Here is a 25266-nt window from a genome sequence, read left to right as displayed (position 1 = left end):
TCCAACCCCTAAAATCCGTAGCAGACCTGCGAGGTGCGCACGTCGCGCCCCACCCTGCATGTTTCACATTACAGGAATATTTCTGCTTTGTATTTTGCTAACCCCTGGCGCTGATAAAGGGCTCAGGAGGCTCCCAAAAAGACACAGAGCTGCTTCAGGGGGAGCTTACAGTGACCGAATGTCTGAAGCCAGGGGTGCTATTGACAGTATACTGTTGATTTCGTCGATTAAAACTATGACGAAAAATGTTTGTCGACTACCTTCCTGAGGAAAACGGGATAAAAACAAAATAAAAACTAAGCTATGATGTCTAAAACTATGACTAAATAGATTGTCCATTTCGTCAACGAATACAAATTAGACTACAAGTGTTAGGGAGGGACTATAGTGGAGAAGAGATCCAGTAGAACAAAAAAACAAGTCATTTCATGCTTGTTTGCGACGCGTTGTAAGCTTGTAGATCTGCTATTTTCTAAATTATGCCATTAGGACGCCATCAAGGCCAGAGAAAATACATAAGGGCAGAGCCCAGAGGAGGATGGGGCAGAGCCCAGAGGAGGATGGGGCAGAGGGCAGAGGAGGATGGGGCAGAGGGCAGAGCCCAGAGGAGGATGGGGCAGAGGGCAGAGGAGGATGGGGCAGAGGGCAGAGCCCAGAGGAGGATGGGGCAGAGCCCAGAGGAGGATGGGGCAGAGGGCAGAGCCCAGAGGAGGATGGGGCAGAGCCCAGAGGAGGATGGGGCAGAGGGCAGAGGAGGATGGGGCAGAGGGCAGAGGAGGATGGGGCAGAGGGCAGAGGAGGATGGGGCAGAGCCCAGAGGAGGATGGGGCAGAGGGCAGAGGAGGATGGGGCAGAGCCCAGTGGAGGATGGGGCAGAGGGCAGAGGAGGATGGGGCAGAGCCCAGTGGAGGATGGGGCAGAGGGCAGAGGAGGATGGGGCAGAGGGCAGAGGAGGATGGGGCAGAGGGCAGAGGAGGATGGGGCAGAGCCCAGAGGAGGATGGGGCAGAGGGCAGAGGAGGATGGGGCAGAGCCCAGTGGAGGATGGGGCAGAGGGCAGAGGAGGATGGGGCAGAGCCCAGTGGAGGATGGGGCAGAGGGTAGAGGAGGATGGGGCAGAGGGCAGTGGAGGATGGGGCAGAGCCCAGTGGAGGATGGGGCAGAGGGCAGAGGAGGATGGGGCAGAGCCCAGAGGAGGATGGGGCAGAGCCCAGTGGAGGATGGGGCAGAGGGCAGAGGAGGATGGGGCAGAGCCCAGTGGAGGATGGGGCAGAGGGCAGAGGAGGATGGGGCAGAGGGCAGAGGAGGATGGGGCAGAGGGCAGAGGAGGATGGGGCAGAGCCCAGAGGAGGATGGGGCAGAGGGCAGAGGAGGATGGGGCAGAGGGTAGAGGAGGATGGGGCAGAGGGCAGTGGAGGATGGGGCAGAGCCCAGTGGAGGATGGGGCAGAGGGCAGAGGAGGATGGGGCAGAGGGCAGAGGAGGATGGGGCAGAGGGCAGAGGAGGATGGGGCAGAGCCCAGAGGAGGATGGGGCAGAGGGCAGAGGAGGATGGGGCAGAGGGCAGAGGAGGATGGGGCAGAGCCCAGTGGAGGATGGGGCAGAGCCCAGAGGAGGATGGGGCAGAGCCCAGAGGAGGATGGGGCAGAGCCCAGAGGAGGATGGGGCAGAGGGCAGTGGAGGATGGGGCAGAGGGCAGAGGAGGATGGGGCAGAGGGCAGAGGAGGATGGGGCAGAGGGCAGAGGAGGATGGGGCAGAGCCCAGAGGAGGATGGGGCAGAGGGCAGAGGAGGATGGGGCAGAGGGCAGAGGAGGATGGGGCAGAGGGCAGAGGAGGATGGGGCAGAGCCCAGTGGAGGATGGGGCAGAGCCCAGAGGAGGATGGGGCAGAGGGCAGAGGAGGAGAGGGCAGAGCCCAGTGGAGGATGGGGCAGAGGGCAGAGGAGGATGGGGCAGAGGGCAGAGGAGGATGGGGCAGAGGGCAGAGGAGGATGGGGCAGAGCCCAGTGGAGGATGGGGCAGAGCCCAGAGGAGGATGGGGCAGAGGGCAGAGGAGGATGGGGCAGAGGGCAGAGGAGGATGGGGCAGAGGGCAGAGGAGGATGGGGCAGAGGGCAGAGGAGGATGGGGCAGAGCCCAGAGGAGGATGGGGCAGAGGGCAGAGGAGGATGGGGCAGAGGGCAGAGGAGGATGGGGCAGAGCCCAGTGGAGGATGGGGCAGAGCCCAGTGGAGGATGGGGCAGAGCCCAGTGGAGGATGGGGCAGAGCCCAGTGGAGGATGGGGCAGAGCCCAGAGGAGGATGGGGCAGAGGGCAGAGCCCAGAGGAGGATGGGGCAGAGCCCAGTGGAGGATGAAGTACTCAACCCCAGTACTTGAGTCAAAGTATAGATACTCCTGCCTGGTCAACTATTACAAGTGAAACTTGCTCAGTCAAATGTGTAGCCTACGTAGTTAACCAATGATGCTTAGTATTAGCTTACTAGTTTAAAAGAAAATACTTAAATATATAAGGGTTAGGGTTAGGTTATATAAACAAAACCCTAAAGGATTCAAGTGTTATTTACTTTTTAATATCAATTCAATGCTGTATTTAAATTTAGAACACCCCCCCCCCCCCAAACAAAAGAAAACAAAAGGAAATGTTTATATAAGATTTTACAAAGATTGTCAAAAACACGTCTGAGTATTATGAGAATTATTTCACAACATGGTGCTTGAAGTGAAAGTTATATTGTAAAACCATGGCAATTAAAGTTGTTATAGTGTTTGCTGAACCAGATTATTTTCTCACCATTTCTGGCAGAACTGAAGCAAAAGAGGAGAGAGAGAGATGGAGAGGATGGGGGGAGGAGGGGGGCATGAGGTGGGTAGTTGACAGAGGAATTAAGGTTTTAGAGCCAGAGGTAAGAGGGTTTTATGTTAGAGGGCTGGTCTTAATCAGGTGTCTGTCTAACGCTATGAATTCAGTTAAGAAGAACTCATCATTTAGCACAGAGCATTGGTATGGTACTAATGACTTGTTATTGGTAACACACACGCACGCATCTCTAGTGGCTAAATCTGTAGCTCATGTATAGTGTTTTGTCTGTGAGCACAGCACAACACAACAGACACTCACAACCAGCCTGAGGACACACAACAGACACTCACAACCAGCCTGAGGACACACAACAGTCTTACACTCACAACCGCAACACCCAAAGAATCATGTTCTTTCTTCTCATGTGCATTTCTCCAGTGCCTTCAACACCATCCAACCACAACGGCTTGCTGAGAAGCTCGCTGCGACGCAGGTCACACCTTTGCTCGGCGGCGTGGATCACAGACTACCTCACGGGTACACCGCAATACCTCAGACTACAGGGTTCCCTGTCAGAACAGAAGTGATATAGTGAGTAGTAGTATGGTGCGCCACAGAGCACTGTGCTGTCACCCTTTCTGTTCACCCTCTATGCCCGACTTCTGCCTCAGCGCAAAGACGTTTCACCTCCAGAAGTTCTCTGATGAAACTGACACAACGCGGATGGATGAGCACGATGCATGAGGTGGAGTGACCACATCCAGTTCAATGCGGGAAAGAACGAGGAGCTGGTGGTGGCCTACCGCACAATGTAAAAGGATACCCCCCCCCCCCCCAGCAATATCCAATGGGAGTCTGGAGGTAATGTTGACAGCTATAAGTTGCAACGTGTACACTTGAACAAGACGCTGAGCTGCTCTGACAATGCAGATGCCCTCTATACGCTGTTAACCTCGCCTCACCAGGCTTTCCACCACCTCGGAGGAAAGCCTGGTCTCTGTTTCAAAAGTCTGTATGATCCGGAGAGGAGCGGATGATATCGTTACGTCTTGTTGTAGTATTGTTTCGTAGTCGAATAAAAGCTACAGGCTATGCGAGAGCTTTTATTTAGAGGGAAAAGGAAGTTGCCGCCGCCTGTTGTTCCCGTCTGTCGACTTCTTGGGACTACAAAACAATACTACAACATGACGTAACCATATCATCCGCTCCCGCCCGGATCATATACCGAAATGAAATGGTGCCCAGGCTACTACGCTGTAGAGGGTAGAGTCTACAGTAAGGGGCAGAGCAAGGTCCGTCAATGTGTGCAACAGGACGCTGCGGATGTCCTAACTGTGTGCAATGGCTAGTGACCTCTTCTTTGCCTGCTGGGGGAATCACAGTAGCATGAGGGACACTGACAGACTGAACGGTATGGTGAAGAAAGCGGAGGAGGAGGTGGTGGAGGTGAAGACGGGGAGGAAGCAGGGGGCTAATTGGAAGGGGTGGTAGAGGTCGGCCATGATATTAAATCAAATCAAATAAAATAAAATCAAATCAAATTTATTTATATAGCACATTTAAAAACAACTCTCATTGTACCAAAGTGCTTCACAAGGCTGAATATATGGAGTACAATACAATACAATACAATAAAATGCAATGCAATACAATACAATACAATACAATACAATACAATACAATACAATACAATACAATACAATACAGTACAATTCAGTGCAGAAGACGTCAATAATAGAACAACAGGAAAATAGGACAGAGTAATCTAAAAGGAAAGGTGCAAGATCATGTCGGTGATGCAAAGGCTTGTGAATATAAAAATGTTTTGTGATTTAAAAGACTCAACGGAGTCTATTCAATATTCAATATATAGTCAATATTAGCCTCCAGCTTCCTCCCCGTCTTCACCTCCACCACCGGTACTGTTTAGATAATGTTTTTGTTTTGTTTTTGTTTAACTATTTGCATCCCAATACTAGTAGTATCTTGTTTCTTCCGTTAGCTGTATCCCCTTTTTGTCTCCACCAGGCCGAAGGCATGGTGAGAGAGTATGTTTTGCACTCCGGCCGTCCGTGTGTGTGTGTGTGTGTGTGTGTGTGTGTGTGAGTGTGTGTGAGTGTGTGTGAGTGTGCGTGCGTGTGCGTGCGTGCGTGGGTGCGTGCGTCCCTCCGTCCGTACGTCCGTACGTCACCAGCTAATCTCCGGCACTGTTAACCCGGTCGATGCCAAAATTTGCACACACACTCCCTGGATGCCAATGATGAACCTCTGCCCCAAATTTTCCAGAACGGCCTGTTATAGCACCACCAGGAGGTTGACTTTTGTAAAACACATTTTTAAGGGGCGCTATATAGGCCCCTCCTATATACAGGTTTAATATTTGTTTTTAGTTCAAGTTTGTTTTAAAAACGCCATACACCAACGCGCATAGCTCATGAACCGTTTGACCGTCGGCAATGAAACTTCGACACACATATGCGTCTCCTCATGCTGAACATTCAGCATGAAAATTCTTCTTTTGCCCATATTACAGTATACATGCAGCGTCATATGCTTATGAAACTTTACAGTATGGTAGAGGGTCATGCCAAATGCACTGGAACTTACTCTAATTGTCCAAAGGGGGGCGCTATAGCAATATTTTGAAAATTAAACACTTGTCACTTTTTTTTTTTAAGATATTTTTTTGCGGCTTACGCCTTTTTTTTTTATTGATTTTTGAAGGGACAGACAGTAGGCTGACAGGAAACGGGAGAGAGATGGGGGGATGACATGCAGTAAAGGCCGTGTCGGGTCCGGGAGTCGAACCCGCGGCACACTGCGACTGGATTACCAGTCCGGTGCCCAGACCGTTACGCTACGGCCTGGGCCTACACTTGTCACTTTGACCAGTATGCTCCGCCCTCAGATATTCCACCATTTTGAGAAGTTTGAAAAATGCTTATACCTGATTTTCTGCCTGGATCTTTGAACGATTTGCGTGAAACATTCTACACACAATCTATGGACCATTATCTGAAATCCCAGTTGAAGATAAGTTTGTACGTGAAAACATGAACAGCCAACACACTGTAGTAATGAATAATGGGCCAGGACACACACAATTGTCATCACAAACACTGAATGATTCTGCTGATAACAATAGAACAACTGATAGATGGATAGCACAGTAGCTAGAGCTACCGCCTTTGGAACACACAGTCATTGGTTCAAATCTGGGCACTGCCAACTCAGTGTACACTCAGTGTACCAAGTGTAGCTTGGTTTGGTGTTGCAAGTTTGCTGGAAGTCCTGGGAACTGATGGTAGGTGTGGTGTTCATTTATTATACTCCACTACAATTACTGATCTGATACTGATGCTGTGACGTGTTTTCTATAAGTTTGAGGACGTATGCGTTGGTACTCTTGGTACATTTGGTACATGCGTTGGTATATTTGCTTATTGCCTTGATTTTGCTGTTAACAACACAACAACTGATTGTGTCCGGATAGCTCAGTATATGTAGGGCTCTTGCCTTTGGAACACAAAGTCATGGGTTCAAATCTGAGTACACAGACAACTCAGTCTATGAGTCTTCTAGAACGCTTTTTTCTAGTTCATATTCAAGCCTAATTGGCTAACATCGGCTTTCAAAGTTTGCAGGATTTGCCCGTTTTGAACAAAAAGCTGCAAAAAACACAAAAAATGCAGCGTGCAATTTACGTGAAATCTTTCACAGACTTTCCTACTAGGATGAGGAATATATCCCACCCTTTTCACATTGGCCTGTTATAGCGCCACCGACATGTGGGTTTTTTGCAAAACACATTTTTGGAACAAAATGCCTCAAATCATCCAATTGCCATCCAAGGCGTAAGAAGAAATGCCACCCTTTACACATTGGCCTATTATAGCGCCACCAGGAGGCCACAACCTGACCTGCCCTGGTATTTTTTCTAGTTTCTTCTGTATCTGCCCTGTGATTCTAACTGCTGTATAATGCCATTGGAAATTGAATTTCCCCCAGGGGATCAATACAGGTCTATCTACAGACACACACAGCTCCTGGCCTGGAATAGCTGCCCTGGCCTGGAATGCTCTGGAGAATGTGTGGGGTGGAATTCCTATTGGCCAGGAAAGGAAGCAGTGTGTGTGTGTGTGTGTGTGTGTGTGTGTGTGTGTGTGTGTGTGTGTGTGTGTGTGTGTGTGTGTGTGCGTGCGCACGTGCGTGTGTGCGTGTAGTGTAGTGTACATGCGTGTGTGTGTCTGTGTGTCTTACTATACTTGTGAGGGCAAAATGTACCCACAAGTACAGTGGAATGAGACAGGTACTTTTCCTAGTCCTATAACAAGAGAAATGGTTGGGAGTTAAGACTCATATTAAGAAACTATTCTGGTCAGGAGATAAGAGTTTAGCTTTAGTGGTTAGGGTTATGGACCGGTTGACTTTATTCTTAGTTGTGCACCGGAGTTGTGCACAGTGCACGGAAAATAGCAGGTGTACAAGCTCATAACACAGCGCAACATATTGTGAGCTTGCAGATCGGCTATTTTCAGCTTCAGGGTTAGTTGACTGGTAACTGACGACGTGTATAGTGATACAAACGTACGTGTGTGTGTGTGTGTGTGTGTGTAGGGGGAGGTGGGTGGTCAGTGGAGACGGGTGTTGCGTGGAGAACAGGTGGAGGTGTTTGGTGGGTGGGTGGAGGATTATAGTGGAGGATTTGCTGTCTAATGAGCGTTTTGACTCTGTGTTGAGAGTGAAGGAGGTCACACTATAACCACAGTGAGTTGGGCTGCCTCTCATGACATTTTAGTTGATGATTAATTGTCATACAAAATAATTGTAATTAATGATTCAATTGTGTGTGTTTTTGGCTGAATTTAATATTGGAGTACATAAATAAAAATGACATTTCTGTTGTAAACCAAAATTGTATACGACCAAAAGGCTATTAATTAAATATACAAATAAATGACCGACAGTGTACAGGTACCAATAATCGAAAAGCCTATATTTTTAATAATTGTTTCTGCCTTTAATGTGTTTAGAACAGCGCGGACAACAACGTGGAAATAATCATGGAAAATATGACACTGTTGTTAATATCATCATCCAGCTGATTTTATACAGATGATTGGAAAGGATTTTTAACGATTGTCCAAAAAGAATTGCGATTATAGCTGAAATAATTGCGATCAGGTGATTATGTAATAATTGTGACAGGCCTATAGTGAGCAGTTTCACACAGGTTGGATGGGGGGGGGGGGTCTCAGCCATAGACTGTAAAAAATATGGACAAAGCGTTCCCCGGGTCTAACATGAACGTAAAATGAAGCCTGTAATGATATGCTAATTCCTGATGTAAGTCGCCATCTTTTGGTACCAGCTGGCCATTGGCTGGCTCCGTTTTGTACCAGCTGGTCATTGGCTGCCCAGACAACGAGGCGGGACTTCCCCCCTTCTTCTCCGTTGGTTTTTATTTTGACTCGAGTGGGAGGAGAAGACTCTTGAGTGGGAGGGGAATCCCGATCATAGACCGTAACGGTAGCCACGCCCCTCAGAACATACGCGACTTTATGGTCATTTTTTTAATTAATGGGACCATAATTTTCCAAAAAGAATATTATGACATTAGAAATGAGACTTTAAACTAGTGACTGGAAGAAGAAAGTATTCATGACCATGTTTATTAAGGTAATACAGTCTAGGTGAAGTTGGGCCAAAATACATGGGCCTCTATGGAGCTATGGGGCTTTTTGGGTCCAGTCCAGCGCCACAACAGGCCATTATATGAACTACCGATTTCAAATGAGGCTTCACGAAATATCTGGCTGACTGCCCCCCTGGTCTCAGCAGACCCTCTTCAGTCCTCTCGGTGAAACCAGATCCGTCTCGTTCATCTCAAAGCGCCCAAGCACAGACGAGGCCCCCCTCCCCGTTAGGCCTGACCTTTGAACCCTGTTTGACCAAAAAGGGATCGAGGGTCACCGGGGGTCGGCGTTTTACTGCGTCATCACAGGCTATCAGCCCCCTATCTGTGGAGCTGTCAATGAGCTCAGCAGACCCTGCCAAGGTCTGTAAACATGACTGGCTCCTCGTGCACAAACAGGTACAAACAGGCCTCATGTGCACATTGACACCCACACGCACACACACACACACACACACACACACACACACACACACACACACACACACACACACACACACACACACACACACACACACACACACACACACACACACACACACACACACACACACACACACACACACACACACACACACACACACACACACACACATTAGCGCAGATAGATAGATAGATAGATAGATAGATAGATAGATAGATAGATAGATAGATAGATAGATAGATAGATAGATAGGTAGATAGGTAGATAGATAGATAGATAGATAGATAGATAGATAGATAGATAGATAGATAGATAGATAGATAGATACAACAACTTCAATTTGGAGAAAAGTGGAAGAAAACCGACTCAATGCCCATGCATGTGCAAGTTCAGATCAATTGGTCCATCCGGCGAGGAGAAAATGGATGAGGAAGTATACTGCCAGAGTTTTATCCATTTAATCGTATGGGATAATAGGATCAGGCCACGGTACTGGAGCAGAGGTGAACACATAGTCTGTGCATTGAGGTAGAGGGGCGTCAGCCCGCTGGAAGTGTTGGACCTGCAGGATTCCTGTCTTAACCCCGCGGGCTCCTGCTCTCACTTCCCACAGGCTGAGCCTAGATCTGTGCCCAACATCCCTGACAGGAGCACAACTCCCTCCGGCTGATGTTTGCTCAGCTGCCGGGGGGGGCTTTGTGCCGGGCGTCCCGACGCCGTCATCCTCCTTGTTCCTGCTCTCTGACCATGTTCTCTGTTTGGTTTCTTTTCTTACGACAGTTTGTAGCTCCATTTGTTCCTTGTTTGCGTTTCGGAGCACCACCAGCGTCAGTGTTGTTTTTCTTTTTCTTCTTTTTTTTTCTCTCCTGCTCAGCTCAGCCGTATGCAGCGCCGGGGGGATTGACAGACGGCGGGCGGGTCGAGAGGTTGAGTCAAGGTTTGCTACCTGAGGAAGTGTCACGTCTCTAGCTGCATAGTGTCACGGTGGTGTCAACATGTACAGTCGTCATGTAAACACTGCCTTGCACACTGGCTGGCTGTGTTGTGTGTGTGTGTGTGTGTGTGTGTGTGTGTGTGTGTGTGTGTGTGTGTGGGGGGGGGGGGGTCGCTGTGACTCACTGTGAAAGAAGCCCAACCTTTTCACAACCAAAAGCCATCTAATCTTAAAGAAAACAGCTTCAGTTTAGAGGTTAAGAAGTTGAGTTTAAGAGAGTAAACAACTTAACGGCGAGCTACAGCGCCTAGCCTGGCATTGCCCAGACTAAAATACAAAACGTGTATTGAGCAAATGATTAAACATTGGCAGATTCGTCTGGTTTCAAGGGTTGGCGAGTGTGCTTGTTTGTTTGTTTTTCCTCACGGCCTCATCTCAGAAATGCAACTCGATTTAACATCATTTCAGTTATCAATGTGGATCATGGTAGCACATTTCTAAATCCCCTAGTTTGAAGTTGACCACTCGGGACTAGGGACAATGTAGGGTTCAAGTGGTTAAGTGTTGTTTTTTGGAGGGGAGCAAAGCCGCAGCAAAGATACAGTACAATAAATGCACATGTACAGTACAGTACAGTTATACTGAAATGAGTAAGTGTGTCTGACCTGCGAAGATGCGTAAGCGCTTGCGTCTCGGGGGCGGGCCCAGCCCTGACACCCCGCTGCACTCATCCTCATCGTCACAGTCGCCGCTCTCAAATCCTTCTTCCTCGTCGCTCCACCCGTCTACTCCTGCTCCTGCTCCACCTCCTCCTCCTGCTCCTCCACGTGACCGGGCTCTCCAGCGCTTCTCGGACACCGTCACCAGACGCAGCAGCTGTCAGAGCAAACAGGAAATGGAGAAAGGCAATAGCATCAGAATCACGATTCTGTGTGACGAATGCACAGGAATTTGATTTGACAGACAGACAGACAGACAGACAGACAACGTGGTGCGTTTTGAGCTTGTAGATCGACAATTTTTGGTGTAGATGAAAAAAAGCTGTCCAGTTGTAACTCAAGTCCATTTCTCTAAGACTAGAGGGTCACATTTTACACTCAATTACTGTATGAATAGCCTCGGAAACCCAGACGTTTTTATTTCCAGGGAGAAGGAAAAAAATTCTGGGACCGAGTCCACTTCAATTCGACATAGAGTACTCTCTGCTGATTTCTGATCGTCTGCACCTTTGTTAAATTGACGCACACACACACACACACACACACTGTGACACACACTGTGACACACACACCGGTACACACACACACACACACACACACACACACACACACACACACACACACACACACTCCTCTCTCTCTCTCTATCGCTCTAATTAGTCTCATGTCGTGCAGCTGCGTCTAGATTCTGATCCGCCGGGAGCTATAGAAAGCATAGGTGGAGCTCCAGGCTACTGTATGAACACTGAGGCTTTTATTGTGTATTCAATTACAAAATTCATCTACAAAAAAAAGTTGGGGAATTCAGTTTGAATGAAAATCTATACAGGGGATTCCACGTTGCAAAAGGCATTCTGCATGATTATTGCGACGGCTTAACAGGGGGAATTCCAGGGGAAAACATAGTACGACCAAAAAGAAAAAACGTTGGTATTTACCATACTGGAATTAGAATCGCCGTGCAGAGGGGAAAAAGTTTGTGCACCGGTGCCAGAAATGTTATTTTCATCCCTCCAATGTTCATTCAGAGTGGGGAGTGAGTGACTGTGGTAGTGGCTCCATGTAATTTAATGGTAGAAACTAAATCCCTGGGATGAGAAGCCATGATGGGATGGTGTTGATGTTGGCCAGCAGCATTGTCTTCAGTGGTTCGTCTCTGGGCAACACAGATACAGTAACACAAACACAAAGAATTCCTCTCAAGTGCACATCAATCAACATCCCGGAGAGTTCAGTCACAGCGGGGTTCAGATCACCAGGTTACTGAGGTACTCGGAGGGTTTGCCAGATGTGATCGATTCATGCCGTCAAGAAGACAGAATTCCTTTTATCTCCAGTTGTCAACTTTTTTTCTCTGGGCGTACAAGAGTGTCACACAAAAATAGCAAAAAGCTCACAACGAATGACATGGCGACGTGTTGTGAACTTAAATAAATGTGCTACTTTTGAAGTATATGGAAAGTGAAAGTAGTTCCGTCTGTCTGTGGGTTTTATAAATATTGAACCAATGAAATATATTAACAAGATCCAACAACACAGTTTCCACCCGAAGAGAGAGAAAGAGAGAATGCGAGGCCATTGGAGGTGAGCTTCCCTCCCTCCAATGAATATATGGGAAGCATTGTGCCCTACAAAGCCAAAGTGCAGTAACTACATTTTTGGACATTGATTGATTGATTGATTGATTGATTGAAAGAATAGGTAAATTTCAAGCACAACTCAATACAAAAACTGTTAACTATGTGGAGGACGCCATAAAGCATTACACTTGTTTACAATAGGGTCCACCATGCATTTTCAATTCATCAGAACATTTAGAGACGTACAAATTAGGTTTGTCCCGATCAAATCGGGTGATCGGAAATCAGGACCGATCACGTCATTTTCAAATGATCGGAAACTTTGGATTGGGACATCCCTAGTATCAATATTATATCCATATCATGATATTAGACTTGATATTGTCTGTGATTTGGGATATTGTACTATTGTGATATGGCATAAACGTGTTCTATCCTATAAATGCGCCACTTCTCTGTTTGTCTGCGTGCGTGCCTGCGTGTGTGTGTGTGTGTGTACGGTTGTAATGCACGTAACTCGAGGACCGTCTTCTAATTCGACACACGCGTTCCACACCCCCGCAGGGAGTGCAGTGCCCGGTATCGAGTCGGTCGGACGCACGGTTCTCCAGAACCACCACAAAAGGCTCTGCTCTGGCTCTGCCAGTGGGCCTAATCAGCCTAAATCCCCTCACCTGTGCAATTTCCAGCCTCTGCCTCAGCCAATTGATTGCCATCGCAACCCCACACCTGACAATTGATTACTTAACCGGTCTACTTTTCATAGTCACTCAGTTTGCCCTCTTCAGACAGGCAGATACAACAGAGACCTCCATGTGGGACACGGACAGACAGTTAAAACGGGTGCTACGACAAGTTGACCACAGGTATTATTAGGTTCCAAAGTTGCATCGTTCTCAAGTAGGCCGGTGGCCGACGGGCACGTACAGGTCTAGTAAAATATAATTAGGCCGGAAGGTAATGAAGTAATTGGTGTATTGACGGGTGCATACAAACGAACACCTTCACGGGTTGTCTCCAGATTGTATAGAGGTACTGTATGCAACGGCAACATGGAAGGAATACACTGTATGTCAAATTGAAGTGGGAATCTGAACTTTAACATCGAATTGTCTGAGAGTGATTGGCATTCCATACTGTATGTAAAACACAACACTGGGACTGTGTTGACCAGAACCTGGTGAACATTATGGGATACATCATCATTCGTGACACCCGTAGTTTATCCCATTCTGACCGGGCACCCATTTTGGTGTCAGCATCATGTTATGCTTTATCTATTGAAAAATAGCAGATCTACAAGCTCATATCGCGCCACCGAGTGGCGCGATACGAGCTTGTAGGTCTGCTATTTTTTTTTTTAATCGAAGAACGACTGACATTTTTAGAATCTGATCTCAGGTCAGAATGGGTTCGTCAGACCAGTGTGTGTCCAGTGGAAACCTCGTATGAATCTGATCTCAGGTCAGAATGTGTTATACCTTGGACTGACATCAGAGGACATAATAGGACATGAGGAGTGGACTTATACCCGTTCAGAATATTGCTAATAGCAGCTAAGAAAGCCATCACGAGGAGATGGTTGAAAGCAGACCCTCCTAGAGAGGAGCACTGGATGGAAATTGTTGAAGAAATATATCTCATGGAGAAAATGACTCATAATCTGAGGACCAAGGTGGAGCTATTTGAAAAACGTTGGGAAAAATGGCATTTATACAAGAGTGAATAGTGTGTATCCCGCCCCCCCCCCCTCTTTTGTTATGCATTTTGTCCTTGTTGTTTGTTTTGTTTCTTGTACTTGTTCGTTTTTGTTTTGCTTTTGTTTTTCTTGAATCAAATGATCGGAATCGGATTGGGAGCAAAAAAAAACGTGATCGGGACATCCCTAGTTCAAATATACACTTCTATATAACAAAAAAACAGGAAATCATCATAAAAGAGGCCAAAGGGGAAAAGATAATATAAAGTGAGGGGAAGGAGTCAAGGGATTCACATGTCTTAATGACTGTTGGTAGGGCGTTCCACATTTTGGTGACATAGGAGCGAAATGAGTTTACACCGGGGCTCCACCGGGCGCGTCAGCGTCGCGTCTCCGTCACCGTCAGGGAATGTTCCCTTTTTAATCAATGAAGGGTGGCTCCACTGCCCGTGTTGCGTTGCGTTGCGTGACTGCATTCAAATTGCCCAGGTTCGTTTTTTGACGCACGCGACGGAGACGCAACGCGCCCGGTGGAGCCCCGCCGTTAGTCCCTTGTTTGTGCCGAATCTGGGTTTGTTGAAATCTGGTGTTGTGGGTGTAGACTTCGTTATTTAGGTACAAGGTACATGGGAACCTTGGTGGTGTAACGAATCTTGTGGACCAGACCCATTGCAAGATACTGTACTCTGTCGTCGACCCCAAGCCATTCCAGCCTATCAAAATGGGCAGGGGTGAGGTGGGTTTGGGGAGTGAGTAGTAGCCTGACCAATTTGTTTTGGGAAGTCTGGAGCCATGGTGCTGTGGTACCAAGAGGTGCATGCATAGTCGAGCTCCTGTTAGGGTCTTCAAGATGTTTTTGTTGACCAGTGAGGAGATCCTGTGGTTGACTTTTTTGATTACATTAGTGGCCATTTTATCACCAGAAAGATTTGCCTCCAGGATGGAACCTAGGTAGGTAATTTCATCTTTTCGTGTGATAATATTGTCACCCACTCTAACCAAGAAGCCATTTGCCTTGCTGAGATTACTATTTGATCCAAAGAGAATGGATTCAGCTTTTCCCAGGTGTAAAGATAGTTTGTTATCAGCGAGCCGGGTGCAGATTCTACCGAGTTCAGAGCCGAGGGCCTTTTCAACCTGCAGTTTGTTCCTGTCCATGACCAGCAGACTCATTTGTCTCAAAGGTCAAATCTTTTCCACAGTTGGATTCTTTGCGTAGTTATTATACGTGGTGAGAGACTATCAAGGACACTCGATCGCCACCCTAGTCAGAATCTGTCCACGGTGCTGCTGCGACCACAACCTAGCTACGTGTATCCAAAGCCTCTTTCTGAACAGTTTCCACCTGGCTACCGTCAGACTGTTGAACAAGCACTGAGCCCGCCTGTCACCAGGCTGTCCAGGCGACACATTCCACCACACAGGATTATCCTTCAGTATATACACAGTATGCCAGTGGTTCGCAAACCTTTTCTGGATCAGGGCCCACTTGAAAATCTCGGAAGAATTCACAGCCCTGCACACATCTGACCACTTAACACGGCAGCTGACATTTCAATCAATCAATCAATTGTTGTTCCGGCTTGGACGAATGAAAATTAAGTGCTGTTATGGCCGATAAGCGATATCACCGATGTCGATATGACCTCATTCTGTATTGAAAAATTATAATAATTTAGTGAAAAATACATGTAACAGGGTATCTGCACTGCCTTTATATTTAACATTATGAGCTTGTAGATCTGTTCAAGCTGTTACTTTGGGCTTGTTTATCTGTAAAGACAGACCGATTAATCGGGCCGATTAATTAATCGGCCTGATTGATTAATCGAAACGATGCCGATTGATCTAAAAAAACAACTAAAATCGGCCGATACCGATGTGTTTGCCGATGAATCTCCCATCACTACTACAGTATACTTTTTAAGGTCTCATTTTATTGGTATCAATTTTTAATAGTAACGTTATACGGTGTCATCATTACAATCTTTAGTGTTTGGCCAATTATTTGGGGGCCCACTATAGCAACACCCTCTGGGCTCACAGTTTGAGAACCATTGCAGTATTATGACTGCAGGTGCACTAGCACTGTCAGTCACATATACATACACACTGTCACATCTGTTATAATATATGCTGCTATTTCCACTGCCTTGTTACATTGATATTTTCCTTTTAAAACCACCTTATGTACATATGTCTTACTACATCTGCTGCTATTTTAACAGCCTCGTTCCGTCGCTATTTTAAACATGCACCTTATGTATATATTTCACACTGCTCATATTGACTTATCTGGCCTGTTCCCTTTTCCCCCCCCCTCTATTTCTTTCCACCTTTCATGAAACTGCAATTGCACAAACCTGCGATGTGACAATAAAGTTGAGTTGGGTTGAAGAGAACGCAAACGAGAGAGAGAGAGAGAGAGAGAGAGAGAGTGAGTGAGAGATTGAGAATATTGGACATACAGTAAATGGGTCCAACAGTATAAGTGATATATCTGCTTACTGAACAAAGCTTTGCTCTTAATAATTATTCAAATTTAATTTGGCTCAGCATTAATCCAGTTTTGCCACCATGCTGTAATTTGCAGCTGTGTGTTTTCTTGCGGATATTTCCCCAGTGACATTCAGAAGCGTAGTTGTGCAACACATACCGGAATACTGTTTATTGAGGACTGTGGTCAACTAATCAACTCATAAATTACACACAAATGTCCAAGAGCTGTAAATCTGTTTTTTACTGAGGAGCTTTAAATTCTTCTCGACCAAATATGAACGGGTGGAGCGCGGCAAAGTGTCAAACACAATGGCCGTCGCACATTAAACTGAACAAGAAGTTGCCAAAGATTTAGGGAAACATGAAGGGTGCAGAGAAACGAGAGTTTCTCACAACCCTCTAGTCTAGTCGCCCTTGACTGTATAGCCACATTACTGCTTTAGTTACAACATGCAACGCTGCAGGAATGAGGTTGGCTTCCCAGTGGTGGAAAGTAAATGAGTACGCTTACTCAAGTACCGTCAGTGGTGGAAAGTAACGTAGTACATTTACTCAAGTAACATTTTGAGGTACTGGAATACATGGAGTATTTTACTGAATTTCCAATACTTTTACTTTACTACTCCACTACTGTCTCAGAACAAAAATATTGTATTTTAACTCCACTACAATGATTTAGATTTAGATTACCAATACAAAACATACATTAACCACTTATTCCCAATATATAGGCTACTTCTGCTATTAGAAAATAGCAGATCTACAAGCGTTCTCCTTTGCTTCTTCCCAGTGGTGTCGAACATGAGACCCTGTGGACACGCGGGCCTCAGCGGCTGCTTTCTGACCATCTCTGCTGCACCTCCAGAACATCACACATGATTAAGAGTCCTGCCAAGCTAACAGATGTGCCAGATTCCAAGCCTCCTTCCCTCCCCTTGTCACCGCTCCTTTCATCTTTCCCCCGGCTCTCTCCTTGTTTGTTTTTTATTGATTTCCGTCCTACCTGCATACGTCAGCATGCATTTTTGGGTTGTTGTTTTTAGTTGTTTTCCCGTCTGTGGGAGAAAATTGAGTTCATATGGCCCCTTACTGGTCTCAGGTCAGCTACACAGCAGACGTCAAGCCGAGAGAGAGAGAGAGAGAGAGAGAGAGATAGAGAGAGAGATGTCTGCCTGATCCCCAGACTGTGAGAGAGTGGAGGAATTAAAACCCAGAGATAATCGCAGAATTACGTCAGTCACAAGATAAACAACCCCCGTTCCCTTCTCCTGGCCCGCATACACAGACCAGTCAATCTGGGATTTTTACAAGTGACACAAACTCTAAAGTTTAGACAGGGAACACATGACACCTTGTTCTAGCATGGGCCGCCCCAAACAAGCCTCCATTCATTTTCCCAACATTGAGACCATACATGGCGGATGACCGCAACATTTCTGAAAGGCTGGTCACTTTAGGCCGGACTGGGACGGACAAACAAGACGGTTCACAGACGCCTCGGCTGATCCGAAGCAATATTTGGACTCCTGGTATGAGAGCTCGGGCTCTCTGACCACCCTGGAATAAAATGTGTTTTGGCATGCATGCCAGTGCTGCGGCAGCACTGCCTGGTTTGCTGTCTAGTGTAGCGCCACCTGGTGTGAGAATGCATGCCCTCCAACAACACAGAGACTCGCAGAGCTATTTCAAATGGCTCTCTCTCTAGTCTCCTTCCTCCCCGTGACTGATGGGAGTTTAATGGACTGAACGTTGTTTGTCAGCGTGTTCAACAGTCCTCAACAGATTTACTGAGATCCTAAAATTCCTTTTCAGGGTTAGGAGTCTTGGCAACGGAGTCGGACATTTGGGACAGGAAGAAGAGAGGAGTGGAGTGGAGTGGAGTGGAGTGGATTGGAGAGGAGAGGATTAAGAGAATTGAAGAGAAGAGAAGAGAAGAGAAGAGAAGAGAAGAGAAGAGAAGAGAAGAGAAGAGAAGAGAAGAGAAGAGAAGAGAAGAGAAGAGAAGAGAAAAACAAATTATAAGCCAAAAAGACTGAAAGTAAATAATCATAAAGCAGGGAGAGAAAGTTGTGGTATTTTTGAACAAAACCTAAAAAAAGGTGCGGGCAGTGAGGAGAAACATTGGCAGCAGCCATGGCGTCCATGTTTAGCAAACCACAGCATGTGCAACGGTCCACCTGCCAGCAGTCCCAACATCGCACCACAAACACATCAACACATTCTTCTTTCTTTAGATAGACATTGTGCTAACGTCTGGGGGACTAGACACGAGGTGTTTTTCTTTTCTTTTCTTTTATATTCTAGTCCTGATTTCCCGTTCCACATGTCAGGTCTGCAACACAGAGTGGTCGGTTGCTGGGAGTGATGACATGACCAGCTAAACATAGGAGAACAGACAGTAAGAGTGCGGTAAATGTGCATATCGTGGCATCTTTTTAGTCTGGTTTCCCTATTGCCCAACTTTATTTATAGAGTAACCTCAAAAGGTTTTGTGTTTATTATTTCGGCCCCTGTGACGTCATGTGGGTCAAACTCAATACATCATGATCAGACATCTTCATCATACTTAGTTTGCTAGTCCAGCCCACACTGTTTCTTCAGTGTGGTCCGTGCAACCACACTTTGTTTGAGCGGTGCTAACCTCTCCAACATGTAACTTTTTTTTGCGACCGAATAGGCGCAGTTAACTATGGAATCGTGCGTTTTGTTGTCCTCACTGTGAGTGTGTACTCACTCAAGCCCCCATATATTGTGCCCAGGTCTCGTGACGTCACTATGACATCATCAGTGATGATAGTAAATCAGGGATCATAGTAAATGATCGCAATTAAGCCCATTAATGGAGATCCCTGATGTCATCAATATTAGTATGTGGATATACTGTATATCAGAACCTGACATTCCAATTATGTTGATCCTTCCCCATCCATCCTTTCGCTTTGATGTCTCTCTTTTGACCGATACCTGTCCATTTAAACTGAACCAAAGTTATTTGTGCAGCCGCCCCCGGCAGCCGGCGAAAACTAGAGTTCTCAACAGGCCCAGAAATTAAGGCCCGGCCCGGCCCTATATCTGGGCCCTCATCAAACCCTGTACACTCAAGACACTGCCCCCCGCTGCCACCCTTAGATCTCCATATATGGAGCAGACCTGTTCTGACATGTTCTGATCTGACCTCATCAAACCCTGTACACTCAAGACACTGCCCCCCGCTGCCACCCTTAGATCTCCATATATGGAGCAGACCTGTTCTGACATGTTCTGATCTGACCTCATCAAACCCTGTACACTCAAGACACTGCCCCTCGCTGCCACCCTTAGATCTCCATATATGGAGCAGACCTGTTCTGACATGTTCTGATCTGACCTCATCAAACCCTGTACACTCAAGACACGCTCCATATATGGCCAGTGCATGTGACCTCGCCCCTTGGGCGTCTTACGGGTGTGTATGTGTGTCTATTCCGCCCCCTGTGTGACGGCATGTGGCATACATCGCCATCATGATAAAGGGCCCTCACACGGCATATGGCATAGCAGTTGAAACTGTGGCTCTCGACAACCGTATGATCTTTATCCGAGTCCTTGTCCCTTTCATACCGACATGATGGAGATCGCTGATGTCATCAGTATAATAATGCCTTGAGATATTGAGCTTGAGAATCATCAGTGGCCTAAATGAGCTGTGGCACCCTGCAGCTGTGCGTGCCCCTGGAAGAGGGTGCAGGCAGGGGCAGGGCCTTGCTTGCAGGGCGCTGTGGCTTCTGCCCACTGGCTGTCTGCCTCTGTGGTTTCTGGAGGGGGGGAGGGCTATAGCGGGGACGGGGGGGACGGGGACGGGGTTGTGTTTGTGTCGAAAGTGACGCTGCTTTCTTGGCACGGCTGAGCCACAGCATGATCCGACAAGAGCCCTCCAGATTTACCACAAGAGGCAGAAACCTCAAGTCACTCTGGGGCTGCAATCTTCTGCAATAAAACAAAAAAAAAACCCAAAGCGAAAAGGAAGCAGAGAGGAAGCAAATACATGAGGCATTTTTTTTTGGGGAGAAATACTCAAGTATGTTTCTCATTAGGAGAGGAAATCTGCTCGCCCTCGCCCTCCCTCTCTCTCTCTCTCTCTCTCTCTCCTGCTCCACTTGAAGAGCCGCCGCGTCGGGGGGGGGGGGAGCCGGAGAGCCGCATGGCTTCAGTCGACAGCTGCCGGACAACAGCGGAAAAAACACAGCGCCAAAACATGCAATCAGCGACGGGCTGAGAGTCCCGCAGGCCGCAGGCCTGAAGCTTCACCTCCCGACTTTATACAACAAAAGCGCGAGTCACAGTCAAAGTCGCAACCGAGGAAACGTCAGCTCAAAAGGGGCTGCAGCAACAGCACAAAGCCCAAACATGTGGCCGATTGCTCAATGCAAGGGACCGGCCCCAGACAGAGACACTCCGACCACAAGTCTGTCACACAGCCTCCCACACATGACATGAACTCCACAACAGGGTCACTGGCTCAACACGACAGCTGCAACCGGAGCACTGCCACTGGGTCACCCCCCGGAGACCCGGCAGCAACCTGCTCCACATGACGAAACCACAACACAACGCAAAGTAACCCATTCTGACCTGAGATCAGATTCTAAAAATGTCTTCTATACATCCCGACGGTTTTCCATTCTGACCTGAGATCAGATTGTAAAAAATGTCTTCTATACATCCTGACGGTTTTCCATTCTGACCTGAGATCAGATTCTAAAAATGTCTTCTATGTCAAGTCGCTCTTCGATTTTTCAAAAATAGCAGACCTACAAGCTCGTAGCGGCGCGCTATGAGCTTGTAGATCTGCTATTTTTCAATAGCTAAAGCACGACATGATAACACCAAAATGGGTTCCTGCCCAAAATGGTAATATCTGAAGATGAATGAGAGGATGTCAAACACAACCGAATCAAGGAAACGGCGATACGATTTATGTATGTTATAATATATTGCAAGAATGCCTTTCTGATAGACAAGGTTACCAAGTGCTCTGGAAAAGAAAAAAAAAGTGGAAAATTAAAATTAAATAACACCAATGCAAAAAGTGAAAACACATGAGACAAGGTGCAGTGAATGAGTGAAGAGAGAGAGAGAGAGAGAGAGAGAGAGAGAGAGAGAGAGAGAGAGAGAGAATGAGACCGATATAGAGATACACACAAAGAAAGAGAGGGAGACGCCACGCACGCACGCACGCACCACACACACACACACACACACACACACACACACACACACACACACACACACACACACACACACACAATGAGTCACGGGGATGGAGACAGAGACAGTTGATTGGTATCAAGGTGGTGTGTTGTGTCCTTGCGTCCCTCCCAGGCAGAGAGGGTGGATGGACATGTCTGGACATGTTGTCACCATGACTTGGCCCCGAGACGGAATCCTCCGCTGCTCCACAATGTTAAGTGTGTCGATGCCTCATCACATCTGAAACATCTCGTCGTACCCGCGTCTTAATCACATCTGCACAATGCAGCACAGTTTCTCCTCGCCAGGGGCAAAATAAACACTCACTGTTATAGCTTAATTTATACCATTTTTATGTTATAATTTAGCTATTGAAAAATAGCAGATCTACAAGCTCATAGCGCGCCAGGTCTGCTATTTTCGAAAAATAGTTAAAATGTGCCTCAAATCTTTCCGAAAATTGTCATGATTTAGAAAACTTTTTTTTTTTTAATTTCGACGTCAGGCCTGAATGGGTTAAACTCCGCTGTTGCACGGTGTGACACGCTGTGAGCTTGTAGATGACCGCATGACACCGTCGTACGACTATAAATTAGACTTTGTAACTCTGTGAAATGTATAAATTGACCATTTAAACTTATAGGGTTGTCCCGATCCGATCACGTGATCGGAAGCCAAAAAAACTTGACCCCTGGTATTAACCCATTTTGGACTGAGGTCGATTAAAGAAAAGGGCTTCTAAATCCTAATTCTTTTCTGAAAAACCTATGTTTCTATGTCAGTGGTGCTCAACCTTTTCCATGTCAAGGACCCCCAGAATTCTCTCTATTGGGCCACGGACCCCCATCTGAAAATATATAGTTCCAGGGATCCCACAGAAGCAACTATTTTAGTTTAAAATGTTATATTCAGTGATTTGCGCCACATTTTAACGATTTTTCAAAAATAGCAGACCTACAAGCTCGTAGCGCGCCACTGAGCTTGTAGATCTGCTATTTTTCAATAGCTAAATTACAACATAATGTTAAAAACACCAAAATGGGTTCCCTTCCCAGATATTGTCTGTGATTTGGGATATTGTACTATTGTGATATGTGATTTATCAAACATTCAAGGAACCAGGTTTATATGCATACCATGGACCCTCATTTGATTCCTTTGTTTTCGGACCGCAATCTACACTAGAATCCTCCCTGTTAATATAGAGGGTATGAGTTAATACTTAATTTGTATACTAGGCCTCCTCCCGTTTTCCCAAAAAGGATCTACAAGCTCACAATTTGTCAAGTTTCATGAAAATTAGGGATGTGCCGATCACGTTACTTTTGCTCCCGATCCGATTCCGATCATAGGATTTTGAGTATCTGCCAATACCGATTTTTCCAGATCCGATATTTATATTTTTTAATATAAACACGTTTATGACATATCACAATAGTACAATATCCAAAATCACAGACATGATATGGATATCATTTTGATACTATATCCACATCGGGTTTCTTGCTCCCAATCCGATTCCAATCCTTTGAAAATGACGTGATCGGCCCCGATTTGATCAGGACAACCCTAATGAAAATACACCAGTCTGGTCCTGATATTTCTTCGGATAGACAAACAAACGTGTCACACTCACGATGTGAGTTTGTGGACTGGCTATTTTAGCAATTTTCTTTATTATGGTTTTCTACATTATTTGCTTTCTCTACAGTTTTTGACCAGGTTGAAAGTCATCAACTCATCTGTCGTTCAGTTGGTCCGATCACAGCTATTATGGATCTTATTTGTATAACACAGGCATTCATCCGAGCCACAGGCAGAGGTCAGTCAGTCAGGAGGCCGTGGATGAATTCAAGCAGACAAAGCTACACAGAGCCTTTCAACACAGGCCCGTTTTCTTTGATAAATAGAGGAAATGGACATTCCATATAGCTAATCCCCACATGACCGGCTGCCCATGTATCAAGTTAGCAGCCATGCTGTGTGGTGAATGGCTCACATACCTGAGACGGAGAGAGAGAGGAGAAATGAATGAGGGACACCGTGGGAGAGAGGAGAGAGAGAAGAGAGAGAGAGAGAGAGAGAGAGAGGTTAGAGAAGAATGTTAGATGGAGAGAGCGAGGGAGAGAGACCAAGAGAGTGAAAGCGGGAGAACACAAAAGAGATAGAGACCGAGAGAGTGAAAGACAAGCGAGAGAGAGGGAGAGAGAGAGAGAGAGAGCGAGAGAGAAAGCAAGAGAAACAAAGAGAGCAAGAAACACTGAGATAAAGACAGAGCACACAAGAGAGAGAGAGAGAGAGAGAGAGAGAGAGAGAGAGAGAGAGCAAGAGAGAGAGAGAGAGAGAGAGAGAGAGAGAGAGAGAGACAGGGAGATAAATGACAGGAGACACTTTTCCACAGTGAGTCATGGAAAGTGACGGAGAAGTGGGCCGCCCCGCAGTCCCACCCACTTTCCCCAACTCATTACTCAACTTTTATTGAATCAGAAGTGTGCAGAGGACGGGGGGGGGGGGTGGACGGACCTGTGTTCTCTCATCCACCTCCCCCCCCCCCTTCCGACTTCTCATGCGTCGTCCAATCTGTCCACGGTATGTATGTCACGCTGCAGGAGCTCCGACTCAGACGAGATTAATTTCCTACCTATAATTCCCGTCGGAACACAACACAGAGAGGGGGGGGGGGGGCTCTCCCGCCGGTCGCGTGTTAAACGGCCCGTATGACCACCCCCCCACCCCACCACCGCCACCATCACCACCACCTTTCTGATCGGATCCAGAAGAGCTATTTACAGATTTTTTTTTTTCCAGTTTGGCCTGAAATCTGAAAGGATTTTCAGATTTTGGCTGGAATGGCGTTTCCTCAGTTATAGTATAATTGTTCTCAAAGCTTAAGTTAAGTTCCAGAGACTGTCTGGCACATGTAGCCTACATCCTTTTTATAGCTGCACGGGGTGCAACAGATCAATGCTGATTCACCCAAACTCGTTCAGAAGAGGACAAAGTACACGGATAGTTTTACATAAGGGATGACTTCACCCATGCCTTTTCAACCTATCTTCGTATAATTGGTCCTCTCCTCACTAATGCGCACGATAAAATGGCACAATTTGTTTCTACTCACTTTGTCTCATATAGGAGGGCTGTGGGGACAGTTCAGAAAACCCGGCGCCTACCAGTGACATCCTTAGGCTTTTATTTGATGTATTTTTCAAACAAGATTTCACACTTTTTATTTTATTTTATTATTAACGTGAGGACAATGGCTTCCATTATAGCATGCTAACTTCTTTCCAGGAATAGAAAGCCTGCCGTTTCTATTAGCTTGGATTCCCACAGAGACACAGACCAAGTAGGGAGAAAAGAAACGTACCACATTATAATGAGCATTAGTGAGGACAAATTACATGAAGATAGGTTGAAAATCCTTTAACCACTTGAGCCCTAATCTGGGGTAACATTTTCCAGAAATAGCCAATCTAAGAGCTCACAGTGAGCTTGTAGATCTGAGGTTTCTGGCGAAAAGATTTGGTGTAGAGGGAACCCAAGAGCACCTAGACCAAGTCAGAGCCAACTCAGGTCCACTAAGTAAAGAGCTGGTATATATGCAGTAGTGGTTAAGAGAAGTAGCAATACCAATATAAAAAAGACACTGTTGCAAGTAAAATGTTCCTAAAAGTATGGTTTAAAAA

General features: G+C 46.4%; 1 protein-coding gene across 1 annotated transcript in view; it reads right to left on the bottom strand.

Annotated features, from left to right (window-relative positions):
- Positions 1-25266, bottom strand: part of gpc3 (glypican 3) — a gene marked incomplete at its 5' end in the record, with an annotated part of 172599 nt that overhangs the window by 17121 nt on the left and 130212 nt on the right. The window contains one exon of the mRNA XM_083785742.1: positions 10517-10727. Coding sequence (XP_083641868.1) covers positions 10517-10727 — 211 coding nt within the window. The remainder of the gene's footprint in view (positions 1-10516; positions 10728-25266) is intronic.

Source organism: Protomyctophum parallelum (genome assembly GCF_964188405.1).
Source record: "Protomyctophum parallelum genome assembly, chromosome: 16".
Lineage (NCBI taxonomy): Eukaryota > Metazoa > Chordata > Actinopteri > Myctophiformes > Myctophidae > Protomyctophum > Protomyctophum parallelum.
This window is presented reverse-complemented; position numbering and strand designations above follow the sequence as displayed.